Consider the following 27,997-nt stretch of genomic DNA (forward strand, 5'->3'; position numbering starts at 1 on the left):
GCGCCGAGATGCAGGGTTTAGAGTGACACCAAGCTAGCTTTTACTTACTGTCCAATAGGTATGCTTTCAGTTTAGCTTTAAAGATTTCTTGAGGGGGTGGAGCACGATAAAGCAGGGAGAGAGAGAGACAGGAGGAGAGGAGAGCCAGTTACCGATCGGGGTCAGGTGGTACACACAAGACAAGACATGGGGGACACGGCACAGGTACAGACTCAAGACCCACACACAGACCCTCCCCCACTCACCCGTGGGCGACGCCGGGAACTCACCATCCACGTTGTAGACCTTGAGGCCGGCCAGATGCTTGGCCGCGCGGGTCTTGGAGGCGGTCAGCAGGGCGGGGTTGTGGACCGGGAAGTCCCTGTAATAGTTCTCTAAGATGGCCAGCGCTGCCCGCTGGATACTGAGAGACCAAGAGAGAGAGAGAGAGAGGGGGGGGCAGGGATACAGAAGAGGAAAAAAGAGGCACAGAATAAACAACAGGACTCCTCCAGCTGTTTGTGTATCTCACTCGAGTGAGATACACAAAGAGAAAGATCTTTGCCATTTCTGCAGAAAAGACAATAAGCGAGAGCCCCCCCGGTATTCAAATCAATAACGCAGAATGAATAAAACATTGCTCTGAGGCACAAAAAGGCCGTCAACACACTCAAACAAAACAATCGATGCTGACAGAGCAAAAGCCCACACGAGAGAGAGAGAGAGAGAGAGAGAGAGAGAGAGAGAGAGAGAGAGAGAGAGAGAGAGAGAGAGATATGAGGGTCTATTTTGCAGATATGAAACACGTCGTGTCTCGTCTCTCGAAGCAACCTGGGACACAAAGTCAAAGTGAACCCCATAGACGGAAAACTCCAAATTGAAATACAACGGGAGTATCATTCAAGGCCATAGCGTTCTTTAACCCCACACAGGGTCTAGTACACTGACTAAGGTGCATTGGTCCACTGACAGGAGAGCTGTTGATGTGAACATCAACAGTCAGGGCCCTGAAGGATAAAACCTTCCTCCAGGCTGGTCTGGGTTCAGATCCCGCCCTCCATTCAGGAGAACAGCCCCTGTGTTTACAGACTGGGGGTGGAGAGTGGGTGGTTACCCAGGCTTGTGTCTCTCGTTAAGCGGTGAGTCACCCTAACTTAATTGTTGCCGATGACCCTGCGTGCCAGACAGGAGCATGTGCTTCTCATTTTCCTCGCGGCGGGAGCACAGCGTGTCCTCTTGTCCGCCAGAATACCTCCTCTCCTCTCCTCAACCTCTGCTGCCGTGGTGCTTGACCCGGCACGGACGCTCAGGCAGAGGCCATCTGTCCACCACAGAGGGATCAAGCCTGCCTATCATCCCCATACACTGGCTAGAGGAAAATGGCCGCTGGAGGATGAAGGGTATTACTGGATTTGAACATATGTGTTCACAAGCGCCGAGAGTACCGTGATCAACACACATTGGCTCCACACCTGCTATCTCCTAGCCCTAACCATTGATGCCTCCCAATGCACTTGACCGGGAATGTGAACCAGCAACCTCTTCCTGTTCAGGCTTCCCTGCTTTATTCGGGCATGCGACAAACCAAATGCTTACAAGTTCGCATGAAAGCGCAATGTCACCGTGAGCAATCTCCAAAACAAGGACAAACCGCCGTCTAAAGTTTTCAGGGCACTACAAGACACAGCCATTGTGTGGCAGGCGGCGGCCCTAAAGTGCTGTGTCAGGCGGGTGCTTTGATCAATTATTAAGCTGCGGCAAAGCTGAAGAAGACACACACACACACCGAGCGCAGAGCCGTCCCAGTTCTGCGTCTTCCTCTGTGCCTGTGGCTCTTCTGAAAGCAGGAGCTTGAAAGGCAAAGCCGCACACTGGAAGTAAACAAGTAAACAATCGCCGACCGGAATAGCGGTTGTTTGGAGACGGATCTTTAGAGGCTACCGGTGGTTGGCCGTGGCGCTGCTACTTTCCAGGAGGTTCCTCGAGAGATGGACATAGAGAGCGAGAGAGTGAGAGAGAAGAGCGGGAGAGAGAGAGAGACAGAAAGAGAGAGGAGAGCTAGAAAGAGAGAGAGAGGGGAGAGGCAGAGAGGGAGACAGAGAGGAGAGAGCTAGAATGAGAGAGACAAAAAGAGACAGACAGAGAGGGAGTTAGAAAGAGAGAGAGAGCTTCCTCCAGCCACAGAGGAGACAGACCCCCCCCCCCCCCCCCCCAGGCTGGCTCCTCAGTGTGATAAGGCATCAGCAGCCAGACAGACAGACGGCCTGCCTGCCTATTAGCCTGCTGGCCCGACACGTACAACACAGGAATGTCAGCACTCGACGTCTGATAACGGAGAACGGCCCGGAAAAAGCAACCAGCCCCTGCTTCTGGTTCTACTGGAAATCAGTATCATGGTGTGTGTGTGTTTCTGCAAAGCTAAGTGTTTGCTCGCCCTGACCAGCTGCTTCGTAGCCCTGTAGGGAGCACTAATTAGCTGTTGTTTATAGTCACAGACGGACTATAGACGTAGACAGATAGAGGGAGCGAGTGAATAATGCGTGCGCGTGTGTTGGTTGGCCAAACCCGGGTGGAAAAACGGCGGTTATGAGGAACAACGGCCCCAGGCCAGCCTCCTTGTCCTCGGGACAAAAGCGGCAGAGGGGCAAGTCTAGCAGAAGCCCGAACTCTTTCTGTCCTCCCCTCTCCTGAGTGTGAAGGGGCCGGGAGCTCCACACTAAAGCCCCCCCACCCCCGCTTCACTAATCAGGCCACGCCACACGGGGGCTGGGAGGAGACAGGGTCACAGAGGCCTTGTGGAACCGCAGGACCATCCTATGACAGCCTCAGCGGTAGTACACAGGAGTTGAAACACTAGTGTCTTGAGACTCAAGGCTGTCGAGCAGGCTTTTATCCGAGGGCGCCTGTTAAACGGATGAAATTAGATGTTTGTTTGCTCGGTGTTGCGAGCACGGCGCATGGGCAGAGTCGTAAAATACCTGGTTCTTCTAGTCAGAGCTGTTCTCACGATCACTCCCAGCTTTCTGCTCCCCCTCCCAGTCACGGTCTGGTGACTATTAGTCAGTCTCTCCTCTCGCTGCCTGTCTCCCCGTGTCGACCGCTCTCCCGTCTTTATCTGTCCCTCACTCCTTTAAGAGCTCTCTCCTCCTGCCTTGTGTGTTATATCACCCTTATCTTCGTCCGTCTCACCCCCCCCCCTTGCACTTTTTCAGGCGTCTTTTCACCCCCAACCTTCCTAACCAGCTTTCTCACACAGTCCCTCTCACTTCTCTCCCTCCGCCTCTTCTTTCCTCTCTCCCTCCCCACCCCACTCCCACGCTCCCCTTCCTCCCTCCCCTCCCCACCCCACTCTCCTCTCCTCCCCCCACCAACCTCCCCTTCCTTTCCTCTCCCCACCCCCACTACACCCACCCCCTTCCCCCAGCCCCTTCCCCCCGCCTGCCCCCTCTCCTCCATACCCCCCCCCCTCCCACCGGGTCCATGGCCTCACCTGAGCTGGCCCAGGTTGTAGTTGCGCGTCTCCCCGTCCGTGGAGCGCGTGACGCCCAGGGAGAAGCAGGGCTGCAGCTGCCTGAGCTCCAGCAGCACGATGGCCAGGTAGTGGATGAAGAGCAGCGCGTCCACCAGGGACACGGCGTACTGCACGATGCCCTGGTAGTTCTCATCCTGCAGGGGGAGGGGGTGCGCGTGTGTGTGTGTGTGTGTGAGGTGGGGGAGGAGACACACAGGGCAAATAGGGGTCAGTTCTGGCAGCTTGTTCCAGAATGTTCATCGTTTGCACCCTGTGTATAAATAGTCACGGAGGCACACACTTGTGATGTTCCTGTTTTGTTATAAACACAGACAGTGGAGGTCAGTACACACACACACAGAAAACATATTCCTATCTAGATCAAAAGTAAATCCTTGCATAAGAACACGATAGGGCGTGTAATTAATGATCTCCATTTGAACACTTAAGCTATGATGTTTGTGCGTGTATGTGTGCAAGAAAATCATATGATACTAACGTTGTTGTGTAACCATCAAACTGCACACAATCAGAAAGACTACGAGAGTTAGCGACACACTCCAGAACAACCTACGCACCCCCCCCCCCGCCCCCTGTTCCCACCTCACCTGCGAATCCAGGATGCGCACGCCGTAGAACAGCCAGTAGGAGACCACGAACAGCAGCACCAGCACGGCGAGCAGCGCCCGGAACGCGAAGACGCGCGGCAGGCCGGCGCGCCGCGGCCGGAAGAACAGCGCCCAGGCGGCCAGCAGCAGGATGAGCAGCTTGAACGCCACCGAGATGAACAGGCCCTCGCACGCCGTGCCGCACGGCTGCAGCCGCGACGGCCACAGCAGGTGGGGCAGCGCCAGGAAGGCCAGGGGCGTGAGGAACACCAGGAGGCCCATCACCACGCCCAGGGTCAGGGCCAGGTAGCGCCGGCAGTCCAGGCCCACGCTGTCCTCCAGGTCCTTGGTGATGCGCACGATGTCCTCCTGGGAGAGGCTGTGCTCCGACGTGCCCGTGACGGCCGTGGTGGTCTCGCCCCAGTTGTCATCCTGGTGGGGGGGGAGCAAGGTCATATGAGAGAGAGAAGAGAGGAGAGACAGAGGCAGAGAGAGATAGAGAGAGAGAGAGAGAGAGAGAGAGGGGGGATGAGACAAAAGAACAAGGTCAGGTGCTATGATCATACAAAGTGAATCTCAATCTCGTGTCACTGTTGGATTCAGAGGTGCCAGTCGGTAAGGCAGCGGGATCTCTCCTTTGACGATCCCTGCTCTCATTTTCGGGCGAATGTGTCTTTCAACCGCATGGAGCAGAGCTAAAGCAAAGAGAGGGGCAGCGGAACAAAAGACAAAAAGAGGGCGAGCGGCTGGAAGCGGCGGTGAGCTGACTCTGCGTTTGACGGCATCCGCAGATAATAAAGGTCGGGGGTCGCGGGCGGGAGCCGTTAAAACAGCCCAGATGAGGCCTCTTTATGGGCCAGTCACAACTCGGCCTGCCGCGGCGGCCCTCTAAGTAACGCAGTGTCCCTGACACGGTGGCCCACAGTAGAGGAGCAGGCCCAGAGCAGGCCCCCAGAGCCTGCCTTTCTTCCACCCTTCCTCCTTATCCTGTCATTTATACTGCAGAGGACTGCCTTTTACAAGATCTAATCAGGAAGAGATGGAGGGGGGGGGGGGTAAAAATAGCACAGAGTGAAGGAGAGGGTAGGGGGTGAGAGGTTTGAAGAGAAGGAGAGAAAAGTGGTGAGAGAGAGAGAGAGAGAGAGGATCGAGACAGAGAGAGAAACCGACAGAGAGATTACAGAGAGAGGATAGTGAACAGAGAATTCCTACAGGATGCGTTACCATCATCCTTGGCTGCCTGAGGCGGGGGAGATCAGGGGGGGGGGGGTCAGGGCTGAGTCGACTGTAGGAGCGGGGAGGGTGCAAGGAGAATAGAGGTGGGGGGGGGGGTGGTGAGGGGGGAGGGGGGCTAGGGAGTCTTTGTCCCACACGCCTGGGGGTTAAAACAGCAGAGGCTGGGCTGGGCCAGAACAATGGAGGGACCAGGCTTGTGACACTCTATCCATGGCGGGAGAGCAGGCATATCCAGGCCAGCTCTGCAAAGGTCTCGGTCTCTCAACATTATCATAGAGCGGTTTGAACACAGTTGTGTTTGTGAACGTGCCCCAGTGAGTGTGTATTTATCATGCGTTTCCATCTCACTCTAGATGTCCTAATGCATTGGCAGCTTTGCACTGCAGCCTACAGATAACAAATGGCGGTCATAAATACCCATCCCTCTAGCCAGTCAGTCACCCAGACAATACCACCGTCAAAGATGACCAATGAGATCGCACAGAGAGCGGAATGCAAGCCTCAGGGGTCAGAAGGAGGTCAAAGGGTGAGGGGGGTCATGACATTAGTGGGTGCGGACGTACGCAACCCGACGTCTGCATCTAGATTGAAAGAATTGCTAGGCAGACCAGACCCATAAACGTGAGTGCAGGTTTGGTCCAGTGAAAACGAGTGCGACGCTGTCTATATTGTCCGAAAAAAAAAAGGGGACACCCTTCATTAATGCAAAGTGGCCATTCAAGAGGCCCTCCACTGTAAGGGCCTGGGGACAAAGGTAGCATAGCTCTCGTGAGGGGCTGAGACGAGCCAAATCCTCCACCGTTTCAATCAAGTGTTCCTCAGATGAATACTCCATTGCTGACGGTCACCAGGAGACCAAGGTTAGCAAGCCTCGCCTCACTTCACTCCACACCCCGCAATCCCTGTCAGCCAAACCCTCGTACGAAACGTTCTCAGCAAACTGCTGCAGCACAGTACTTCTCCAGCAGTAACAGGGAAACGACAATTCCCTTGTAGGCAGGGACGGTGTCTTTTATTTTGTTGCATTCTCGATTAAGTGGATTGTTGACAGTGCGTACATAAGCCACTCTGGCGAAGTGTTGACAGATTGTGTGTCAGACAGAGTAATCCGGTTGGCACACTATGCTGGCCAGGGACGGCTGGCATGTTCTCCATCCCCACCCAAGGATGGAAACAGTAATCAACATGTATGCGCGCCAAGAAGATCGTGTGTGTAGTAGTTCCTCCCTGATTAGTGGTCGGGGAAGGGATCTGAAACACTCAGAACACACTTTTTTGTGTAATATACAAGTCAACACAGAGGGAAACTGTGGGTTTGGGGCAGTCCTGCTTTCGGGTCCTTCCTGCCCACAGTCTGCTCTGCCCAGGGCTTTCCTGTGTGTGCCTGAGTAAAAATAGTCTGACCTAAATCTCTTCATGGGATAACACAATCATCAGGACTTAATCTGATGCTGGCAGCCATACGACATGCCTTCATCCAAATGTTCCAGGTAACGAAAGAACGAGGAGAGGGCAGTGAGGAGGAGAGAGAAGACAAAGGCGAGAGGGTTAAAAGATGAGTGGGTTCGGCGTTGCCCAGATGGGTCATCCGGGTAGAGCGTGTACCCGTAGCCTAAAGCTGTACCGCAGCGACCCGAGTTTGATTCCAGCATTTACCACATGTCCTCCCCTCTCTCTCCCCACTCCATTTCCTGTCCCTGTAAACACGGCTGTATCACAAGAAAGCAGAAACGCTGGAAAAAAAATATTTTTGAAAAAAAGAAAACACGAGTGGTTCCCAGTTATTTGCAGTGACAGGGATGCGAGGGATGCAGGGAGGGAGACGATGTCCCGAGTCAGAAAAGCCGGATGGAACTAGACGTAAATTGAAACACCTGATTCGACATGCTCTCACACCCTCTGCAGTGTGCACTGGAGAGGAAAGGGGGATGGGGGGAGGGCGCAGAACACGATGGGGAGAAAGAACCGATTCGAATCGAATCTCAATATCGAATCCGATGTGACGTGAAGGGCAGGTTTTTCAACCCACAAACGACTTGAGTGTTGGGTGGACTGATGTAACAGCACTGTGGGTTCTCCCACGCCCCCCCCCCCCCTCCCTCGGTCTCCTGTACATGAGGACGGAGGAGAGGGGGGGCATTCCCACACAGCCACTCTGACCCTCATTTCCTCCTATTCAACAGTGTGAATAGAGTCGACGCAGAGGAAAGCGATCAAGACGATAAAGAGCAATCTTGAGAAGAAACCATTCGAAAGTGATTTATTTTTAAATTACTTGTAACTGTTTGTGTGTGTGTGTGTGAATTGGCAAGCCAGTGCAAACTGTGAATGTTCTGCTGTTCCTCTAACTGACTGTAAGTGGCTCTGGATAAGAGCGTCTGCTAAATGACTAAATGTAACTTATGCTAACCGTGTGTTTGAATTTAAATACTGGCTATGGTCTCTCCTCATAAATCAGGAGGCTATTAAAGTTAGCTCAACGCTAAGTAGGCTAGATAAAACAAGGCCCTGTGCTGGGAGACATCACATAGCGGTCTGCACTCCAGGGAGATGCAGTGTTTGTGTGTGTGTCGGAAGATGTGTACACCCTGTGAGTGTGTAAATATAGCAACAGACTGAATGCATTCCAAGGAGCTGGTAACATCCCTCTCAGCCCCAGAGAAGAGCCGGGGGAGGCAGAACCAACACAGCTGACACAGGCGTGTCAGGACAAGGAAGCTAAGTGTTAAACAACCTCTCTAACACAGAGGGAGGGGGGAGGGAGGGAGGGAGGGAGGGAGGGAGGGAGGGAGGGAGGGGGGGGGGGGGGAGGGAGGGAGGGGGGGAGGGAGAGCTGCACACCCTGGGAGGTTAGGACCTGAGTGCTGAGAGCCGCTGCCCTTTGAGAGTCAACTGAAAGCAGCAGGTTGTCACCTGGGCATTAGTTATGAATAACTGAGTAGGTGACCCGAACTTATTGACCAACACAGTTACTCCTGACACAGGAAGCCATTTAGGTGATTAAAAAAAACAATAATTATACTATGGGGCAAACTACAGTAGCTTTGGTGTTGCTAGTTTTGCAAACCGCATGCAAAATGTGCTTTCCTGAGGCGGCCATTTTGTAAAACAGACAAACACACAACTCTCACAGAACGCACCTGCCTTCCACATCACTTGTCGAACGCACTGCACCTGCGCTGCAGAATTGAACGCAAACACACGCACGCTAGTCTGCAAACAACTTAACTCTTCCGTCAACAAACACACATGCACAAACATTAAAACCAGTCACCCAAACTCCAACTGCCCCCCTACTCAACACGAATAGCTAACATATATACATTTGCAGCTGGCTCTACGTTCATTCTGCTCGTTAACCAGTCAGTCAATGACCTGGCCAACAAAACGAATCAGCAAGCCAACCAGCCAGCTGTTGTGTCTTCCAGTCAGTAAGTCCACCAGTCAGTCAGTCAGTCAGACAGCCAGTGAGCAGCTTACCTGGCCAGGTTTAGGGCAGGGTCCTGGGCTGGTCTCAGGAGGAGAGGTCGAGTCCTCCTCCGTAACCAGGACTACTTCCTTAAACTCCTCCATCAACTCACCCACCGCCAAAACCTCCTCCACTCCCTTCACTCCATCCACTCCCTCCATCGCTAAACTGGACTCGGGAGTTGAAACAGTAGAATCTCGGGAAGCTAGGTTGAGTCACGCCTTCCTCCAGACGGGACAGGCAGCATATCCAGGGAGAGTCCAGCTACAGAGAGTGGCACGGGAGAGCTGACCTCCCTGCCTCCGTCGTCACTGCTGCCCCACTCTCCTCCGCCGCTCTTAATATAGAAACGATCTCCCATCATGCCTTGGGAGGGATTGTATGGGTTTGTGTGTTCTGCCTTATAATTCAAGGAGCTTTGGAAAGCAGAGAGAGACATCACAAGGGATGTCCTAACAGTGGCGATGATGGGAGGGGGGAGGGGGAGAAAAGAGAAGGAAGGGAAGGATCGTGGGGGGGGTGGGGGGGTGGACTGGGTCCATTAAACAAACATCTGTGCCCCCCAGAGAGAGTGAGGGCAAACAAAATAATAAACCAATTAGGTACAAAGAAGGGTGCCTGCCCTTCCACCCAGCCCCCCCCCCCCTCCCCTAAACTCGCCCTCTATCCTTCTACCCCGGGGCAGCTCCTGATTCTCTCTCTCTTTCTCCACTCATCCCTGCCCCTGCTCCACTCTCCGTTCATTGCTTCTGACCCAGTGAGCAGTGCAGTGTGGGTAGAGGACAGGGGAGAGGAGACTGGAGGAGAGGAGACTGAAGGAAGGATGGAGTAGAGAAACAGGAAGGAGATGGAGGAGAGGAGACTGGACGACAGAGGAGGGGGAGGAAGGATAGAGGAGGAAGGCGAGGAGACTGGAAGAAGGATGGAGGAGAGAACTCAGGATGAATAGAGAAGGAAAAGCAAGGAGCTGGGTCGCTCCGATATAAAAAAACAAAAACAGGATATGATCCCAAAGTAACAGATTCATTCATAATGTTTTGGACGTTCCTTCCTAAATACCATCCCCACAGCATTCATAAGGCTCCAATGATCCCACAAGGACTCACTAAAACACCGAGCACATTTCCCAAAGGACGCACAGGAGTGGAAACCAGAGTCATCCTTCCAGCTCACAGACAGCTCCATAGCCTTCAGCCTTGTGACCCCCCCCCCCCCCCCTCCCATCTCCTCCCAGCATGGCGGCATTACTGGGAAACTTCCACCGAGGCTGGGTTGGTGAAATCTCCCCCCCACCCCCCCTACACACACACACACACACACACACCTCCACTCACCATAGGGTACGGGTCCCAAACATGAACGCAAGAGCTATGCCGCATCATGGTGGACATCGCAGCCCGTCTTAATAGTCCCTGGTCCACCACCCAAACGACACCTCCGCTGTGCCCTGCTGCCTTCCACAGAATGCTGCTACCGTGCCTAGCTAGCTGCTGCCGTACCTAGCAAGCTGCCACTGACTAGCCCAGCATCTGAGAACACAGGCGGTTGAGTTTAATTGGGTAGAACTGAGCTGGAGGAAATGGGGGTGGGGGGGGAGAGGAGAGGAAGAGGTGCGTGTTGCGGGGCTGGGGATTAAGAGGTTTTTGTAGCATTGTATCTGATTTGTGATTGGATAAGCCCCAAGGGTACCTAATACCTAATGATCATAGAGGGGGGGGGGGGGGGGGGGGGTGGGGGGGGGGGGGGGGGGCGTCCGCTAGCCTTTGACCACAGACATGGCCAAAATGACCGACTGGCAGAGGTTTAGTCAGGTCGTTGGTCCCCTGACACCTCACACATAGACGGCACATGATCTCTGCACAGGCGCACACATGCACCCAGGAGCACAAGCGCACAGTGCTGTGTAATGTGCCCTCAATAGCACAATTAGCGAACATGACACAGAAATGAGCATATGACTAGGTGCGTGTGTCGCACAAACAAAGACGTGAAACTCATGCAAAATTATACACACACACGGGCACACACACACGGTTGTATTGTTTAGCGCCGAGGCTTCTGGTTTCATTGACATCCGCGTGAACTATAAATATAGACAGATCCACTTTCTCTTTCAAACAGCCGACTGTGTTCAAAGGGGAGGGTGCTAATTCCTAAAGAATGTGGTTGGGATTATGTATATCAAATTCCCTCCTGTGTGCCACTTCACACAATGATGTAGTACAGCCCCGTAGTGCATTCGTTAGCTCCCTGAGCTAAACAACTTTGTAGCCACTGAACTCCACCCCCAGTTAATCAGCTAGCGAGGCTAACACAACACAGTCCCCCCCCCCCCCCCCCCCCCCCCAGCAGTGGCACCAGACAGATACGAGTGTAGTTCTCTCTCTCGTTAAGAGAGCTGCTGTGAGAGTGTGCTGAGTGGCCCGGAGGTTTGGCCAGCCTCCCTGCGATGCTAGCTGCTCCATAACTAGAATCTCAGTTCAAACACATCCAGTCCCCCGGGGCCTCGCGCACACACACGGGAGCGCAGGCTTGAGGACATCGATGAAGAAACGGCAGATTAAAACCGACGCCCTCCTGACACGGCAAGTTAAATACTACAAACACACATGGACACACGCACGCACACACACACACGCAAGATCTAGAGCAAACACACATCGCTGGTTGTGGCTGTGCTGAGAAGACACAGCTTGCTGAAGACTGGCACCCCTCGTGTACACCAGCATGTGTGTGTGTGTGTTTACATGCCTGTGCTTGTGTGGCCCGCTCACGCTCTCCCTACCCCTCTTCAACAGCCCTGATGACTACGACAACTAAAGCCAAACACAAGGTTGTCAGCACTACCTCAGGCAGCATTATGAATAAGACATAAATACCAGAATACTGAAGACGACTGCTGTATGATAAATCCTGTAATATACTTTGCACACAGACACACAGACACACACACGTAAAGTAGGGAACACAGAATGTCAAACACACACATGCTGCTCTCAGGTCTTGAGCTCTGAGGGGGCGAGCCAAATAGGTCAGTGAGCTGTACGCGCGCATGTGAGTGCGCTTGTGGTTGTGTGTCTCCGAAGCAGTGCTATCGCAGATCTCTCTCCCTCTCTCCCTCTCTGCCTCTCTGCCTCTCTGCCTCTCTGCCTCTCTGCCTCTCTGCCTCTCTGCCTCTCTGCCTCTCTGCCTCTCTGCCTCTCTGCCTCTCTGCCTCTCTGCCTCTCTCCCTCTCTGCCTCTCTGCCTCCCTCCATCCGTCTGTCTGGCACTTTGAATCGACAATTGTATTCAGTCGTCCAGCTCTCCAAACAGTGTCAGCTCAGCACTCAGCTCCATCAGCCTGGAGAAAGGCCCCCATTTAGCACGAGGGACAATGAACACTGATCAGCTCCAGGATCAATCCCATGAAACCAAGAGCACTCTGTTTAATCAGAGAGCTTCAAAGAGGGCTGAGAAGTCTTCATCTGTTCAAGAACTGTTCATGCGCTAATGTTTACAAACCACACTGTCGATAAAAAACCTGCCAGTACCCTAACCCTAACCCTAACCAGATGTGGACTGCGGTAGATGACAGTCATCTCCCTGCTCTCACTCTGATGGGTCCTTGATGCTGTGTGATTCAGAGGCACTCAGACAGTCAAACAATAGAAGACTTGTAGCACAAAGAGCAGGGCCAGACAGGCTGAAGTGTGGTGTTGACTGAATGTATCCTTTCTGGAAACCACAGAGGGGCTTCTGAGATATTTATAATATATATATTAAGATATATATATATATTTTGTTTATTTTTATTTATATATACATCTTTACACAAGACAGGATTGACATATGTCAACTATGATGGTATTTGGCTGATTTTGCAGTGGAGAATGGTCAGGGACTGTTTATGGCTGAGTGGTTGTAGTGTGGTTGTGGTGTGGTTGTAGTGTGGTTGTGTTGTGGTTGTTGTCTAGAGTGGTTGTAGAGTAGTTGTGGTGTGGTTGTAGTGTTGTGGTTGTAGAGTCGTTGTAGTGTAGAGTGGTTGTAGAGTAGTTGTGGTGTGGTTGTAGGTTGGTATGGTTGTAGTGTGGTGTGGTTGTTGAGTAGAGTGTTTGTAGAGTAGAGTGGTTGTAGAGTGGTTTTAGAGTAGAGTGTTTGTAGAGTAGAGTGGTTGTAGAGTGGTTTTAGAGTAGAGTGGTTGTAGAGTCGTTGTGGTGTGGTTGTAGTGTGGTTGTAGTGTGGTGTGGTTGTAGTGTAGAGTGGTTTTAGTGTGGTGTGGTTGTAGTGTGGTGTGGTTGTAGTGTGGTGAAGTTGTGGTGTGGTTGTAGTGTGGTGTGGTTGTAGTGTGGTTGTAGTGTAGAGTGGTTGTAGTGTGGTGAGGTTGTAGTGTGGTGTGGTTGTAGTGTGGTGAAGTTGTCGTGTGGTTGTAGTGTGGTGTGGTTGTAGTGTGGTGAGGTTGTAGTGTGGTGAGGTTGTAGTGTGGTGAGGTTGTAGTGTGGTGAGGTTGTAGTGTGGTGAGGTTGTAGTGTGGTGAGGTTGTAGTGTGGTTGTGTCCTCTGGGCCTACCTGCACCTCTTCTCCTCGTACAGATGAATCTCCCAGCAGCGGCTCTGCAGGCGGAGCGTTGATGGTGACAGACTTCTCGGAGCGGCTGCCGTCCTTACTGCGAGACTTGTGGCGATCCCGGCTGCGCTCGCTGTAAAACAACGTCAAACAAGGCGTGTGAGGCGAGGGGTACAGGGTTGCCATGGCTACCGGTAGACAGGCTCCGTAGTGATAATGGCAACAGAAAAGCACCGTGATCCATCATTCATTGCGCGCTTAATCCCACGGCTTTCACTTTTCTTTCTTTCTTTCCTCCTTTTCTCACAGGGAACGTCTGGCGTGGCTTAGCCGACTGAAAACAAACAACACAAAGACGCAGGCACGTGCGCACACCCAGTACGTACACATGCACACGCGCGCGTACACATGCAGCCAGCTGCTGTTTTAGCCAGATTTTTAAAAAATGTGGCTATGGGTCCTGGTCATCCAGCTCTGAAGGTGGCAGCATCATGTCTTTGTTTCATTCGCCGGGGACTTTGGACCGAGACACTACAAAGCCCCTGTGAACTCTCCTCCTCCTCCACCCACCCACCCACTCAACCCCCATCCACCCCCCCCCCCCCCACTCTCCAATCTCCCCCACATATGAGGTCCATTAGCAGGGGTGAGCCCTGGGGTGACCCCTCTCTCACTCTCAGATCCCTAATCCTGTGTAGGAGTGGTGAGGGTCTCCGTGCACGCCAACAGATGCTCACACGCACACACGCACACACACACACACCACATGGCACTGCGCCCAGTCTCCAGTTCCATTACCAGCCTGTGACACTGAGAGGAGGCTCCACATCCCACGGCCGGCTCTAATCTCCCACCGTCCTCAGCCCCCTCGGATGTGCTGCACAGCCCAGATACAACACCACTCAGGGCCAGCATGGGAGAGGGCACACATTAGAGAGGAGGCAGGCAGACAGCTCTGGTAAGGGCCGTAAGATTTAATATAGATAATAGACAGTGAAGAGGCTCTGGAGACTACATAAAGAGGGGAACCGCATCATATGAATATGAAGGCGCAGGTGAACGGGGTAAAATTAACCGTCTCAGTGAGATAGCAGAACAAACTCCCAGGAATATATAACACTGCCCTCCTCCTAACCCTGTTCTAGGAAATTCCCTGCTGCTATCTGCCTTTCAACCAAAACGCCAGTATGATAATACAGTTGCCTCTGAGCATAGCTCATAATTGTTATCATGTCTTTATGCGAGGAGCGTAGAGGAACATAATGAGTGTAACTAATTGGATTTCAGCTAAATCCGGCACCCTCTCTTGTATATGTTGCCCCTAGGGCAGCACCATGGCCCCACAGGGCTGGGCTGTCTCTCTGGGATGTTGAGCTAGTTCTCGGGGATGTTGGGCTGGCTCTCTGGGATGTTGGGCTGGCTCTCTGGGATGTTGGGCTGGCTCTCTGGAATGTTGGGCTGGCTCTCTGGAATGTTGGGCTGGCTCTCTGGGATGTTGGGCTGGCTCTCTGGGATGTTGGGCTGGCTCTCTGGGATGTTGGGCTGGCTCTCTGGAATGTTGGGCTAGCTCTCTGGGATGTTGGGCTGGCTCTCTGGGATGTTGGGCTAGCTCTATGGGATGTTGGGCTAGCTCTATGGGATGTTGGGCTAGCTCTATGGGATGTTGGGCTAGCTCTATGGGATGTTGGGCTGGCTCTCTGGAATGTTGGGCTAGCTCTCTGGGATGTTGGGCTAGCTCTCTGGGATGTTGGGCTAGCTCTATGGGATGTTGGGCTAGCTCTATGGGATGTTGGGCTAGCTCTATGGGATGTTGGGCTAGCTCTATGGGATGTTGGGCTAGTTCTCGGGGATGTTGGGCTGGCTCTCTGGGATGTTGGGCTAGCTCTATGGGATGTTGGGCTGGCTCTCTGGTTGTTGAGCTAGTTCTCTGGAATGTTGGGCTAGCTCTCTGGGATGTTGGGCTAGCTCTCCGGTTGTTGGGATGTTGGGCTAGCTCTCTGGGATGTTGGGCTGGCTCTCTGGGATGTTGGGCTAGCTCTCTGGGATGTTGGGCTGGCTCTCTGGGATGTTGGGCTGGCTCTCTGGGATGTTGGGCTAGCTCTTTGGGATGTTGGGCTAGCTCTCTGGGATGTTGGGCTAGCTCTCTGGGTTGAGGGCTGGTTCTCTGCTGAGCTACACAGTAGAGAGACAAAGACGAGAGGACTGCTGAGGGATGCTCTAAATCTAATCCTGTTTATCCATCTTAATACACAGTATTGTAACATTGGATTAGGGGGGGTTTCAATGCTGTTCTGTAGGAACGTGTCAGTTTACACTGCAGTCCTGTAGTGGTCCTGGAGAACGCAAAAGTACTGTGCTATAAAGTATGCACACCAGGATATCCTGGTTTTGAAGCTAACCAAGGGAATGATTGTGATTGGCTGTGATTGACGTCCTCTATGGCATTTAGGTGTTGTGATAAGAGGGTGTTCACCACTTCATTTCCTGTCCCTATTCTTGTATTTCCCTTTCAGCCAGGGACAGTTTCCTATTGAAAATGGTGCGAGGGGGGTGGGGGAGAGGGGCGACGCCAAAAACATGTAATGCTGAAAACAAACTATAATCAGGTTCAAGGAATACAAGCCACGGGCAACAAAACAATCTTAAATTTCACTCAAGAGTGAAAACTGCTATTGATTTTTCAGTCTTCTTTAAGGATTACGGGAGACTCTTAAAACTGACGAGAGTAGTGACTCAGACTCTGAGAAATCGGATCCATCTGGAGGGAACCAGGAGGGCGGGGGAGATAGTGAGCCTTAAATAAATGATGGATTCCCTTATTACTGTGGCTACAATTATTCTAGCGAGCGTGTTCATCATTTAGATACTGACAGTTATTAGGAGCATTGATTGAGGGAAAGTGTCAGAGATCATGGCTGGAATCATTAGCTAGCTGAATGTGGATGAGGACGGTATGAGCACTGGATGAGGAGTAATGGATGAGGATGGTATGGGGGTCTGGGTTTAGGATGAAAGAGATTGTGTGTGAGATGGTGTGTCTGTGTGTCTGTCTGAATAAGTAAGCCCTCACGAGCATGTCATTACTAACATGTTAAGTGGGTAAGTAGGTAACATGTTAAATGGGCATTTGAGCAGCACAAGACTGAGACTGTCAGCAAGTGAGCATTTATCATCGCCCAAAAAGTGTCTTCAGTTAGATCAGGAGTTTGTATCTCTGCCACCTACACCCCACCACCCCCCCCAGCCCCCACCCCCCCACCCCGGTCTGGAATCACCAACATTCAGACGGCTCATTGGTATTCTGGCGCAGCGCCACCGCAATGATTGATTAATGGGGTTTGACTTGCAGCGTGGCTTCCAAAGCAGGTACGGGTTCTAGAGTGTGAAGAGGGGGGGGGGCAACCTGGCAAGCTGGGGCAACACTGAAACAGAGCTGCAGGGAAACGATTTTCACCGCGACACCCGCAGCGAAGTCTGCTCCTGATAGCCCTTCTCATACTGACAGACAGCGGGGGAAGCTGGGCGCCAAAATACGACTCCGCCAAAATGTTGCGGGACTAATTCGCTCCCCGTCCACATAGCTGGCAGGCCACCCTGCACACCTGTGTAACCAGGCCTGCCATCATCGTGACGCTCAGAGTGAGAGAGAGAGAGAGAGAGAGAGAGAGAGAGAGAGAGAGAGAGAGAGAGAGAGAGAGAGAGAGAGAGAGAGAGAGAGAGAGAGAGAGAGAGACAGGGAGAGAGAGAGACAGGGAGAGAGAGAGACAGAGACAGAGACAGAGACAGAGACAGAGACAGAGGGAGAAAGAGGGAAAGGGAGAGAGGGAGCGAGAGAAGGAGACAGACAAGGAGAGGTAGACAGAGAGAGAGAGACAGCCATACGGTCCAGTGAGAGTGAGGGGACAGATCCTGAGAGGAGAAGCTGGAACACTAACTCAAAAGTCACTTTCCAATTCCATGCTGCTGTTTTGCCACTTAGCTGCCAGTTAGTTTCCTCTCGAGACTCCAGTCATAATACGTTTAGAGTTCACAGTTAACAGCTTTATTGGGCTCGCCATGATATTTATTATTTCCCCTTAAAACCTTAAACTGCTTATGGGAAAGAGACAAAAAGCAAAATTGCTGGTCTCCTTTTCGCAAGCTCAAGTGTACGTAACACGCACAGAATTGACACAACATGAGGTTTATTTAGCCGGGGCACGGCATGCTGGAACATTTCCACCTCTTGTCAAAGCCTAGCCTAGCCTTCAGTGTTGACACAAGTTGATCCTGAGGGGCCCAGCAGCAGTGTGATAAGCAGTCCTGTGGCCTGGTTGGTTGCTAGGATTAGCCCCACTCTGACTACACCACTGTCAGGTGACGGGGAACAAATGACACATCCTGTAGCCGTGTTTCCTCGGCTGCTGAGCCAGGCAGGAGAACCAATCAGATCTGTTTGTGCCTCTACTACTGTAGCACTCTCCATTTAATGAGATGCATGAACGCTGCTAATGAATATTCTATGTCATTATGCGGCAATACTATGTCAACTCCGAAAGACATCAGCTACATTTAGAAAGTTCTAGAATTTGGTGTCAGTTTGGAGAACCAAAATCTTCAAGCAAGTCATTCAAGTTTGGCATAAGACACTTTTATAACTAATTCATTTCCCCATTGCTAATACAGTCGCGCCTGCATTTAATTGGAAACCTACCAATCAAAGGAACCCAATTTTCCACATGAGTGAAAGCTAATGTGAGACTCGCTATTCAATAATCACTGGAGTACTCCAAACTGGCTGGGACGAGGAGGAAATGAGTCAATCTCTGGAGACGAGAAATGAGTTATACTTCCAAAAACGTAAAACATCACGCCACAAAGCAGCCGCATTAACCAAGTGCATTATCTTCGTGTAGCAAGTAGCATGTGCTGCATTATGGGAAAGGGGGAGTACAAAAGCCTAGTGCATAGTGCTGCGATAGCGTAGCACAGTGTGGCTTCCTTGGTACAGCGTATCAGGTGGTGAAGACCTATGGGAGCAGACGGCAGCACGCTGAGACGTGTGTTAGGGATGGTACGGTAGTTACAGCGGGGGTGGGCAACATGAGTCATGCAAGAGAATCTCCAAAAGCCTCGGACGGCTCCACCGCCCATCCAAGCGAATGCCAATTTCATTTACTTCCTTTTATCAATGAATGTTAAGGATTGAAACAGATCAACACAAACACACGTATGTGGGTGTGCATCCTATTATGTAGTGCCTGTGTTTGTGTGTGTGTTTGTTACAGACTACTGGATCCATCCCTGGCACAAATGTAATTAGACAATGGCAATCCAAAGCCGCTTCATGCATGGCACCCTTTGGAGTAAAAGGATTACCTTCCAACAAGGACAGCGAGGGCTTTGAAAGCCAACAATTTCACTTTTGTCTATCAAATTAGGAGACCAGCCGGTGGCCCTGGCAACGGCATATCGGCACAGGAGAGGAGAAGCTGAAAGGAGGTTGGCACAGACGCCCCTCCACTGCCACTCCAATTTCCTGTCACTCACTCCGAACCCAGAGGCACAGGAAAACAGGGGGAGGTGGTGGTGGGAAGAGCCCCTCCCCTCTCTCTCCCTCTCTGTAATTCACCCCCCGGGGTGAGCCCACTTTCCCCTCATAGCCGCCAACTACAAGGGCAAATTCCTACCCTGGAGAATGTGAGGGTGGAACTAGTGATATGCCAGAGGGGGGGAGGGGTGGGGCGGGGAGAGGGGTTTGGGAAGGCAGAGAAGGGATATGGGGAGGAGGTCAAGTGGAGATGAACGAGGGAGGGCAGCTGCCGTGTTTTCAACACGCCTGGGAGTCAGAGAGGGCGTGGGGTGTGAGAGCGGGAGGGTGGAGATAGCAAAAGAGAGGGAGATGGACAACCAAACATAGAGTAGCAGACAGCCAGAGAGGGAGAGAGACCGAACGTGGGAATACAAGCCGGTGAGAAAGGGAGATTGATTGAGGAAAAGGAGGGGTGGCTGTGGAGGCCTCGCTAGTTTTACTACACAGCAATGAGGGAACGATCCCACCGCAGCAACAGGTGCCAGATAGAGAAGGGAGGGAGAGAGATACAGAGGGAGAGAGGTACAGAGAGACAGACACACACACACACACACACACACACAGAAAGCAGTCCAAAGACATGGAGCAAGCGAGAGAGAGAAAGAGAAAAAAAGAGAAAACCAGCGAGACAGAGAGCGGGGGGGGGGGGGGGGTCTGGTTGGAATAGGAGCTGCCCTCCCCTGGCCCTCCACATATCCGCTGAGCCATCAGCAGTCAGCGGGGCCTGTTCAGCACCTGTCCCCCTGGCCTTCCTCAGAACTGTCAGCTCCAGCTAGCCCACTAATGACAGACAAATAGGCCCTGCCATCCCCGGGGGCCAGACACGCAGGGGTGGACAGGGAGCCAGCGAAGCAGGCAGGGCCAGGGGAGGGAGAGAGGGGGAGGGTGGAGTGATACAGGGAAGAGAAACTGAGACAGAACGAGAGAAAGAGGCCAGAGGGGTTGACAGAAGAACAAAAAAAAGATAGACAAAGACGTGAGAGGCGAGTGTGAATGGAATAAAGACATAAAGCAAAGAAAACATGAGTAAAAAAGAGAGACTACAGGAGAGTTCTTCCTCACCCGTGCCTGTGGGATCCCCGGGAGCGCCCCGAGTAGTACGAATACCCCGAGTAGGTGGACTCTGTGTCCATGGCAACGAGGTCCTGCCTCGGCGATTGGCCGAAGGCCGCGCAGAGGTTGCTGGTCTTGGCCGCAGGCAGACGCAGGGGGGTCTTGTGGGCGGTCTTGTCGGGCGGGAGGTGGAGCTCGCTCAAGAGATTGGCGGAGGCCGCAAGCTGGCGGGGGTCAATCTTGAACGCAGCCCTGGGAGATCCCGGCTAGGAAACATCAATCTGAGAGAGAGAGACACACACACAGAGAGAGAGAGAGAGAGACAGAGAGAGACAGAGAGAGACAGAGAGAGAGAGAGAGAGAGAGAGAGAGAGAGAGAGAGAGAGAGACAGAGAGAGACAGAGAGAGAGAGAGAGAGAGAGAGAGAGACAGAGAGACAGAGAGACAGAGAGACAGAGAGACAGAGAGATCAGAGACCGGCTTGAAGGGCAGAATGTTACAAACGAATATTTTAAGCCTTTAACAACAAGAATGTTTTTACTTTGGAACTGGCACCTAATTCTGCCAACCAACATGAATGTGAAGGAATGCTTCATTAACTTCTTTTCTTTACTATTTGGCAGGCAGATGTGTTTTTAAGAGGTGTCTTCAATCTCTCTCATGGACAGGGCTTTCTTTAAATAGAGAAGGCCCTCTATTCCCTGTTCCCACTGAATTAACCACAGCAGAGCAGAAAGGTCAACACTTCTTCACAAGGTCCTATTTTGAACATTCAGCCTGTAACTGCTACTAATTACAGCTACTGTATACATCAATGATTTGGACTATGGCAAAGGCAGCAGAGTTAGAATGCTGTTCCCAGTCCTCTTGGTGTAATGTTTCAAATACAATAAAATGCAGGGTAACAACCCTGGCTTCCTCCTGATACCGACAGACACACTCAAGCGCGCGCATACACACACACACGCACACATCCACACACACACACAACCTCCCTCCAGTGTTATCAATAGGAGCCATCTCCAGGGGAATCTGGCAGTCGCCCCTGTGTAGAGCTGCCTCTCCCAGCACAGCATTCCTCCCTTGTGACCTCACACAGCCGACACACACACACACACACAACCACACTCCAGGTAAACTACTCAGTCGCAGCATTGTCACACTTTGGCCCAAACAGTGCTGGGACTCACTCCACAACGAGATGACCTAGTCTCTGTGCGTCGTCCTGGAAAGACCCAGAGGTAGATCTCTCTCATGGCTGAGGATGAGATACTGAAAGATAGGTTTTGCAGGAGTCCATTTTGTAGCAGTATCGTGGCTCTCGGTCTCTAATCTAGGCACATTCTTTCCCATGAGGATCAATCTCTACACAAAATAAATGCTCAGGGAAGCGCAGATGCAACTCGAGCATCAAGTGGATTGGAATATCAAAGGCTTAAAGGCCCCTACTAATTCCATACATACCTCCCAACCCAGAAGACTTTACAATCTGTATTTATAGACTAGATGGGAGAGATAAACGTCATTTACGGGGTGCACTTGGTTTTGTTTGGCTGCAGAAGCGAGGGGAGATGGTAAACAGTCCTTAAATGGCAAAAGATGAAAGGGGAAGGGGGGGGGGGAGAGAGAGGGAAAGAGAACGGGTGGATTCTCCACATGGGCGAGTGCAATCCGCGAGTAAAGGAAGAGAACCGTTTAGACGTGAGGGAGAGCCAAGATCGATGCGCATGCACACACAGGTAAGGTGAATGTACCTTAGAAAGACATGCATGTGTAGACAAGACCTCTAAAAATGACTTGAAAATGAAGTCAACGGCAAACCCAACCGAAACGCCAACAGTCACAAATGCACAGAAACGCTCATTGATTTGAGAGAGTAGTCTGAACAGGCCTGGATACCCCCTGAACACGGAGTGAAAAAGGTGATTTCCAGGATTCCGAGCACACACACAATCACGCACTTGAAAGCAGCCTCTCCTTGACAGGAACTCCCATGACCTCATGCAGCGGGGGGGGTGGGGGGGACGTAGCCCAGGTCAGCCCTGACATAAACCAGAGGCCTCGAATCCCCCCCCCCCCTCTTCCTCCCCTCTCCTCTTCCTCCCTTCCTCCCGTCTGTCTTCTGCATGGTTTGAATTTGTAAATACGTCAGCTCCATTGAAGCCATTGATGTCTGAAATGCCTCCAACAAGCGTCCTTGTGCAAGCGGCAGTAAAACATACCGATGAAGAGGTGCAGCCATGACAGGGAAGTGGTGGGTAGTGGAGTGGGCTCTAGCGCTCCCCTGTAGGGCATCCTTCTGTTCTCCTTTCACAACCAGTTTTCTATTGCCACTTCCCTCCCCTCAAAAAAAGAGCTACTCATGCAGAGTGCTGTGTTTACATAGAAAGAAAAACGCATTCAAAGCGGCCACTCGGAACATGACGCACACGTGTGGACCGTGACCCAGATTGCGTGTGCGTGTGCGCGTGCGTGGTGGGAGGTGGGTTGCTATAAATGACAATTCCCATTCAGTCAAAGGACTTCCTAAAAGTCTTGTGAAATCGTTGACAACGCATTTACGGTCTGAATCACCCAAGTACTACTCTAAACGATGACGATCCGGTTTTCAGTCTGCTAAATCACCAGCTGCAGAGGAGGGACTAAATACCTAATGTAATGTACCTAATGTGATGAGTCAGAAAGCAAAGACAGTATGACGGTGTCTGTGAAAATCCTGCCAGACATGACTTTGCACATCAACCAAGACAGGTGAGAGAGGTCTGGCTGGCAGGTTGAGCTCACAGGCTTGATGTTTGACCAGCATGGTTCGGACTCGGCGGTTGGGGTACAGCAAGGACATCTCACTGACATTTTCATCTCCAGCCATAAGCCTCTTAGAAGAGAGGGATGAAGAGATGAAACAAGGGATTAATAGGGTCAAATAGAAGTGGTAAGGGTCGGGAAATGGGTTCAAAGAGAGTGCAGCGGCGGGGAAGGAGGAGGATGTTGTGGGGGCCTGATGGTGACCACCACACGACGACTCATCAGAATCAACCAGGAGACAAAACTCCACGTAGTGTGTGAGCTAAAAACTGGTACTACAACAGAACAGATCCTGCCCTGTAAGACCCCTAGCACCCTAGGAGGTGACGGGATCCCGCATGGCATCAGCACACCACACCCTGACAATTACCCTTTGCTTATTGACTCTCCTCCTTCCAGAAGCTTCGATGTTTTCCTCGTCTCAGTCGTTGTGTAAACGTCCTTTTATCCACTGCTCGCCACACCCAGGGGGGGCTGGCCCAAACAGCTGTTGCGTGGGCTATATGTCTGGGGCGTCACTCACAGTCCTTGAAATGTAATAGGTCAGATTAGATGGTAAGTGTCTGGGATGAATCATGTGGTCCCAGTGCAACGAGGAAGCGTATTCAAGCAGTCTTAAAGTATCTGAAAGTACTGTAGGCAACTTGGATATGCTGGAGGGTGGAAAATCAAGCATATACACACACACACACACACACACACACGTGTTAAACAAAAACATATATTACACACACACACACATTATACACACAGGTGCATAATCTGTCAGTCACACTTGACAAGCTACGGTAAACGTAAACACCCGGAAGCAAACACAGGAAATGAAAACAAACATCTTACCAAACAAGCGTGAAACGCTGTGAGAAAAACGAATCGTGGGACAGACAGCTTGTCGGCCGCATAGCATATCCATCATACTTCCAAAACAAAGCCACACCACAAAGCCTGACGATTCCATGAACCAGATGAGGCAGTTCGTTCTTTCACATCCAGATTTAGCTGAATATCTATTCTGGATAACCCCAACCCATGATTTAGCCTATCAGTTTGTACACATAGATTGGCCAGCCAATCCCAGATTAAAACTCCATCAGACGCCTGAACCGTCTAATCGGACTCTGTGTTTGATTATCCTTACTTCTCGCTGCCTCTCGCGATGACTCCTCTCACTGGGAATAAAACTGCATTTATCCACAGTCAAAAAGAACCAATTGACCCCTTGACGCAGTCAAAGCGTTTGTAGGGTGTTCCGAGACGAATATTAAAGAACAAAACGGTCTCCGTCCACAATCATTTTTTGCAATGTGTACATCTAGGAGCAGGATTTGCAGATGGGATCAAACTATCCCCTGATGGAGACCCTCCCATCACATGAACAAAGGCCCTATTAAAAGCCCATCACCATTAGCAGCCTGTCATGAACCGGAATCTTCATTAACCTTCATCCTGAAGAGCCAGTATTGCTTTAGCCCACTGTCTGTGAAACATGCATGAACATTATGTGCATAACACCCTCCCCCAATCCACACCCCACCATCACCCGGGCGCACACGCACACACAGACAAGACAACTAGAGGCAAACAGAACATGTGAGAAACAAATTAATTCAGCGAGATGTAACAACATGATGGATGTTTGACACGTAAGGAGGGATGGCTGAGGGGGTAGAAAGCGAGTGTGAAGAGCCGGCCACATGGTCACCACCAGATACCGTCCTTGAACAAAACGAGCCCATTAAGTCCCATGGAATTCTATCAACATTGTCACCCCCTTTCTCTTAGCTACCCATTAGCGTCAGAGAGATAGGGGGGGGGGGAGAGAGATGGACATACAGACGGAGAAAGACAGACAGAGACTGTTGGCAGTCCGTCTGAGACAGCCCATCATGCTGTAGGAACACGAGGAACGTGGACATCAAGCTCCTGTCAGGAGTTGATGACACTAGTATCATAGGTGCAACAAACCCCATGTGTAGGAGCACTCAGGCTTCCAAACTATGCGGATTAGTGGATTTAGAGCCCAGCTAATGCTGTTAAAAGTATATCCTCTCATCATCAGCATACATACAGCATCCTGTCCCACATCACCCAAGATTACAGCAGAGGATCATTATGATTTTTGAGCATGGAGTTTGTGAGCGTTTCCAACATGCGTTGCTGGTACCAGTAAAAAGGGACTGTTTAAGTACTGCTTCCCCTCGTGCCATTGAATGTTGTTCCATGCCTCTCATAACCACGATAGAACAAGTCTTTCCCAGACACATTTTAGAGAAGCTTCTCATGTTATGACACATGTGCACGCTGAGTCTGAAGAGCTTTGGGTATAGCTATCATTTCATCCTCTTTAAAATATTCCTTTTCGCAGTAGTGTAAGATGTGTAGACACACAAACCAGAACCAGTTACCGGAAGGGAGGATGAGGGACTGGGATGTCTGTGATTGGGGTGGGAGGGGGGGTGGGTGGGTGGGTGTCAAATCCCACTAGGAAACAACCTATAATCACACACATCCCCCTGACATCTGACTGAGTGTACACATAAAAGACTTATGATAATGTGAGCCTGCATTATTCATGAGCAGGAGTAGACCGGCGTTTTCACTGCTGAGTGCATTCTCTTCAGCAGACAAGTCAGGCATGTTTTACAACAAAAAGGCGTTCGATTGTTCAGCGTTTCCTATAAGCACTAACACCCATCCTGGCTCTGAAAGGAAGAGTTAGATGGGTAGTCTGCCACTGTGTACACTTGTAGGCTACCAGTCTTAATACAGTCAGTGGTTTTAATATGATTGGCATGGCCTGTGCAACTGTGTGTGACAGTGTAATGTATTTACAAGTTAGTTCATATGTCATCGCTGGACGTGATTACAAAGGGTTTTCAGGTGCAAAATATAATTGAATCCCAACACTACAAAATGTTTTACAAAATGCTTTCCTATCCCCAAGTTTTATTTGATGTAGTAGTTGCTGCCTGCACAGCTACACCATAGGCTACTGAAAGCGCAATAATATTTAAAAAGATATAGCAGGGTGTTTCCAACTCAAAAGTACCCTCATTTGATCTAGGTTTTGTTAAACTGACTGAAGGCTGTTCAGACATCTGACAATATGTGTCATTCCCCTGACCGCGAGAATAGGATTGGATGTTTGAAGAATTAGGCTGTTTATTTCTGACATGTAAGCAAGGCCTGTATACATATACATGTTTCACAAACACGCGCTTACACACTCGTTTCATTCTGAGTGGACGTTGGACAAATCCGACACCATGCAGATATGCGAAGCTACAGCTGTTCTGCCTGCCCAACAATTCGTCGTTATACCTGTGGTCCAATCATGGCGGACCTAGACAGGAAAGTCCCCGGTTCCTACCATGGCCTCACGAACCATTCACAGTTGGTTACATGTCACAGCTGTTTGTTTTCTTCCTTCCGAGACTATATTGCCATTCTGAAGGAAAATAGACACAGAGCGGTATCTAAATAGGTAACTGCATCGCCTGTGTGTAGATGCAGGGTAGCCCGTAGGTGTAGCTTCAACACAATTCAGTGAACCGTGAGCAACAAAATCGTCATGGGATACAGTTTCAAAGTGAGCAATTATGTCAGTGTCTTTGCAAGCAATGACAACATTAGCTGTAATGATGTCAATATAATTGTTAGACTACTGTATCTATTTAGAAAGACTAGAAAACTTGCGACACTGTCAGAATGAAAGGTTAATTCACACCCAACGCTGACATGAGTTGAATGCGTTCAATCCAATTGAATTGAAAGCAGTCTGTAATATTGTAGACTCGACAAGCCCAGCCACTTTCTAAACGCATTTCGCAAAAAAGCAAGGGCGTGTTCGCAAGTTACTTACCGGTTTCGGTCCAAATGTCGACATACAATACACTGGTATTTCAATTTCAGACAAAAGACTGAAAACAGACTGGTTGTCTACTGTAACCTAAGTTAAAGCAGGAACAAGACGACTGAACTCACATTTTAAGAGGCTGACTAGTCTAGCATTCACAGAATAAAACGAATGGCAACTCTTGCCAAGATAGCCTGGTTGACATGGTTATCTTTCCCTCGCACCACGGAACATTCAAACTCACCTTTACGGCAAAGATACCATTCCGTGGTATCGAGATTTCTTAAAAAATGTCAATGAAATACTTCGCCCTGGAGCGCACGGTACAGGAGGGAGCAGCCAGCCAGGGTAACCATGTAAATTACCCTGGTCACACAATTTTTACAGGGGGCAGCATTTCAACGAGATTATAGCATATTGAAACAGTTTGTAGTGCGAACACGGTGCGCTAGGGGGAATAGCGTTATTTGGCACACAACTGTAAAATCGGTGCATTTTAATATGAATGTATTTATCATAATCAGCCTACTGGTTTACCGCCATTCACTTCCGTAGAACTATTCTTTATCCAAAGTCACTTTCAGGGAACACAATGAAGAGCGAAAGGCAACATAGGTTTGGTGGAACGAAACACATGTCTGACATGTTGTATAGCTATAGCTTTGGAAACCAGGTGGAGTAAAGGGACCATGATATTCTTTATAAATGTAGGCAAAATCCTAAAGTAGGCTACACTAATGCCTATCTTAGTAATGATTATATAGCCTAATTAACTCTATTTACGCCTATATCTATATTAAAGCACTACATTAGTCAAAGTAGCTTGTATTACGAAGTGGGATCCGCCAAATTGTTAAAGTAGCATTCAGATGAGAGGCACAACAGATAGTGATGAGTGAAACGTTCCATCGGCGGGTTCCACTGGACCATACAGAGATCAAGCACGTTGTTTGGATCCAGTCAGTGATAGACAACAATGGGATCACTGAGGCTCGTGAAGTGGAATGTAAATAAGAGTATTTTCTCTCTCTCTCTCTCTGCAGGGCCTCTTGTGTCACTCAAGAGCATTGTGGTCTGCCATAAACGAAATATTCTGTGAATGAACGTATTGATTTACTGAACCAGATGAGGATGATTCTGACATAAGGGTGATTCTGTGTAATATGCCTACAGGACTATCCTTGCCTCACTCCTCCAACCCTAGACCCTCCCTGCCACACACACCCGCCAAGAACACAATAGGGGTCATGACCAGGGCACGACCCCTGATCCCCTTTCCTCACACCTCTCTGAGGGCTAAACAAACAGGGTGTATTATGAAGGGTGGGATATCTGAAATGGACAAAACCTCAATGGCTCACTTT

The 27,997-nt window shown here is 50.6% G+C and overlaps 1 protein-coding gene across 4 annotated transcripts in view; it reads right to left on the reverse strand.

Annotated features, from left to right (window-relative positions):
• The window catches only part of LOC134007289 (vang-like protein 1), a 32,713-nt gene extending 5,701 nt beyond the window's left edge, over positions 1 to 27,012 (reverse strand). Inside the window, exons 1-6 of one of the 4 annotated variants that reach the window (XM_062446635.1) lie at positions 26,878 to 27,012; positions 19,982 to 20,253; positions 13,351 to 13,480; positions 4,099 to 4,530; positions 3,470 to 3,645; positions 246 to 403 (exon numbers count right to left, since the gene is read on the reverse strand). In XM_062446635.1, coding sequence (XP_062302619.1) covers positions 246 to 403; positions 3,470 to 3,645; positions 4,099 to 4,530; positions 13,351 to 13,480; positions 19,982 to 20,052 — 967 coding nt within the window. In that variant the 5' untranslated portion in view covers positions 20,053 to 20,253; positions 26,878 to 27,012. Of the gene's footprint in view, positions 1 to 245; positions 404 to 3,469; positions 3,646 to 4,098; positions 4,531 to 13,350; positions 13,481 to 19,981; positions 20,254 to 23,617; positions 23,700 to 26,639; positions 26,821 to 26,877 lie in introns of those variants that run through there. The other 3 variants (XM_062446634.1, XM_062446637.1, XM_062446636.1) reach the window with 3 other exon arrangements.
• Between the last annotated feature and the right edge of the window lie 985 nt (positions 27,013 to 27,997).

This window comes from Osmerus eperlanus, chromosome 21 (genome assembly GCF_963692335.1).
Source record: "Osmerus eperlanus chromosome 21, fOsmEpe2.1, whole genome shotgun sequence".
NCBI classification, from domain to species: domain Eukaryota; kingdom Metazoa; phylum Chordata; class Actinopteri; order Osmeriformes; family Osmeridae; genus Osmerus; species Osmerus eperlanus.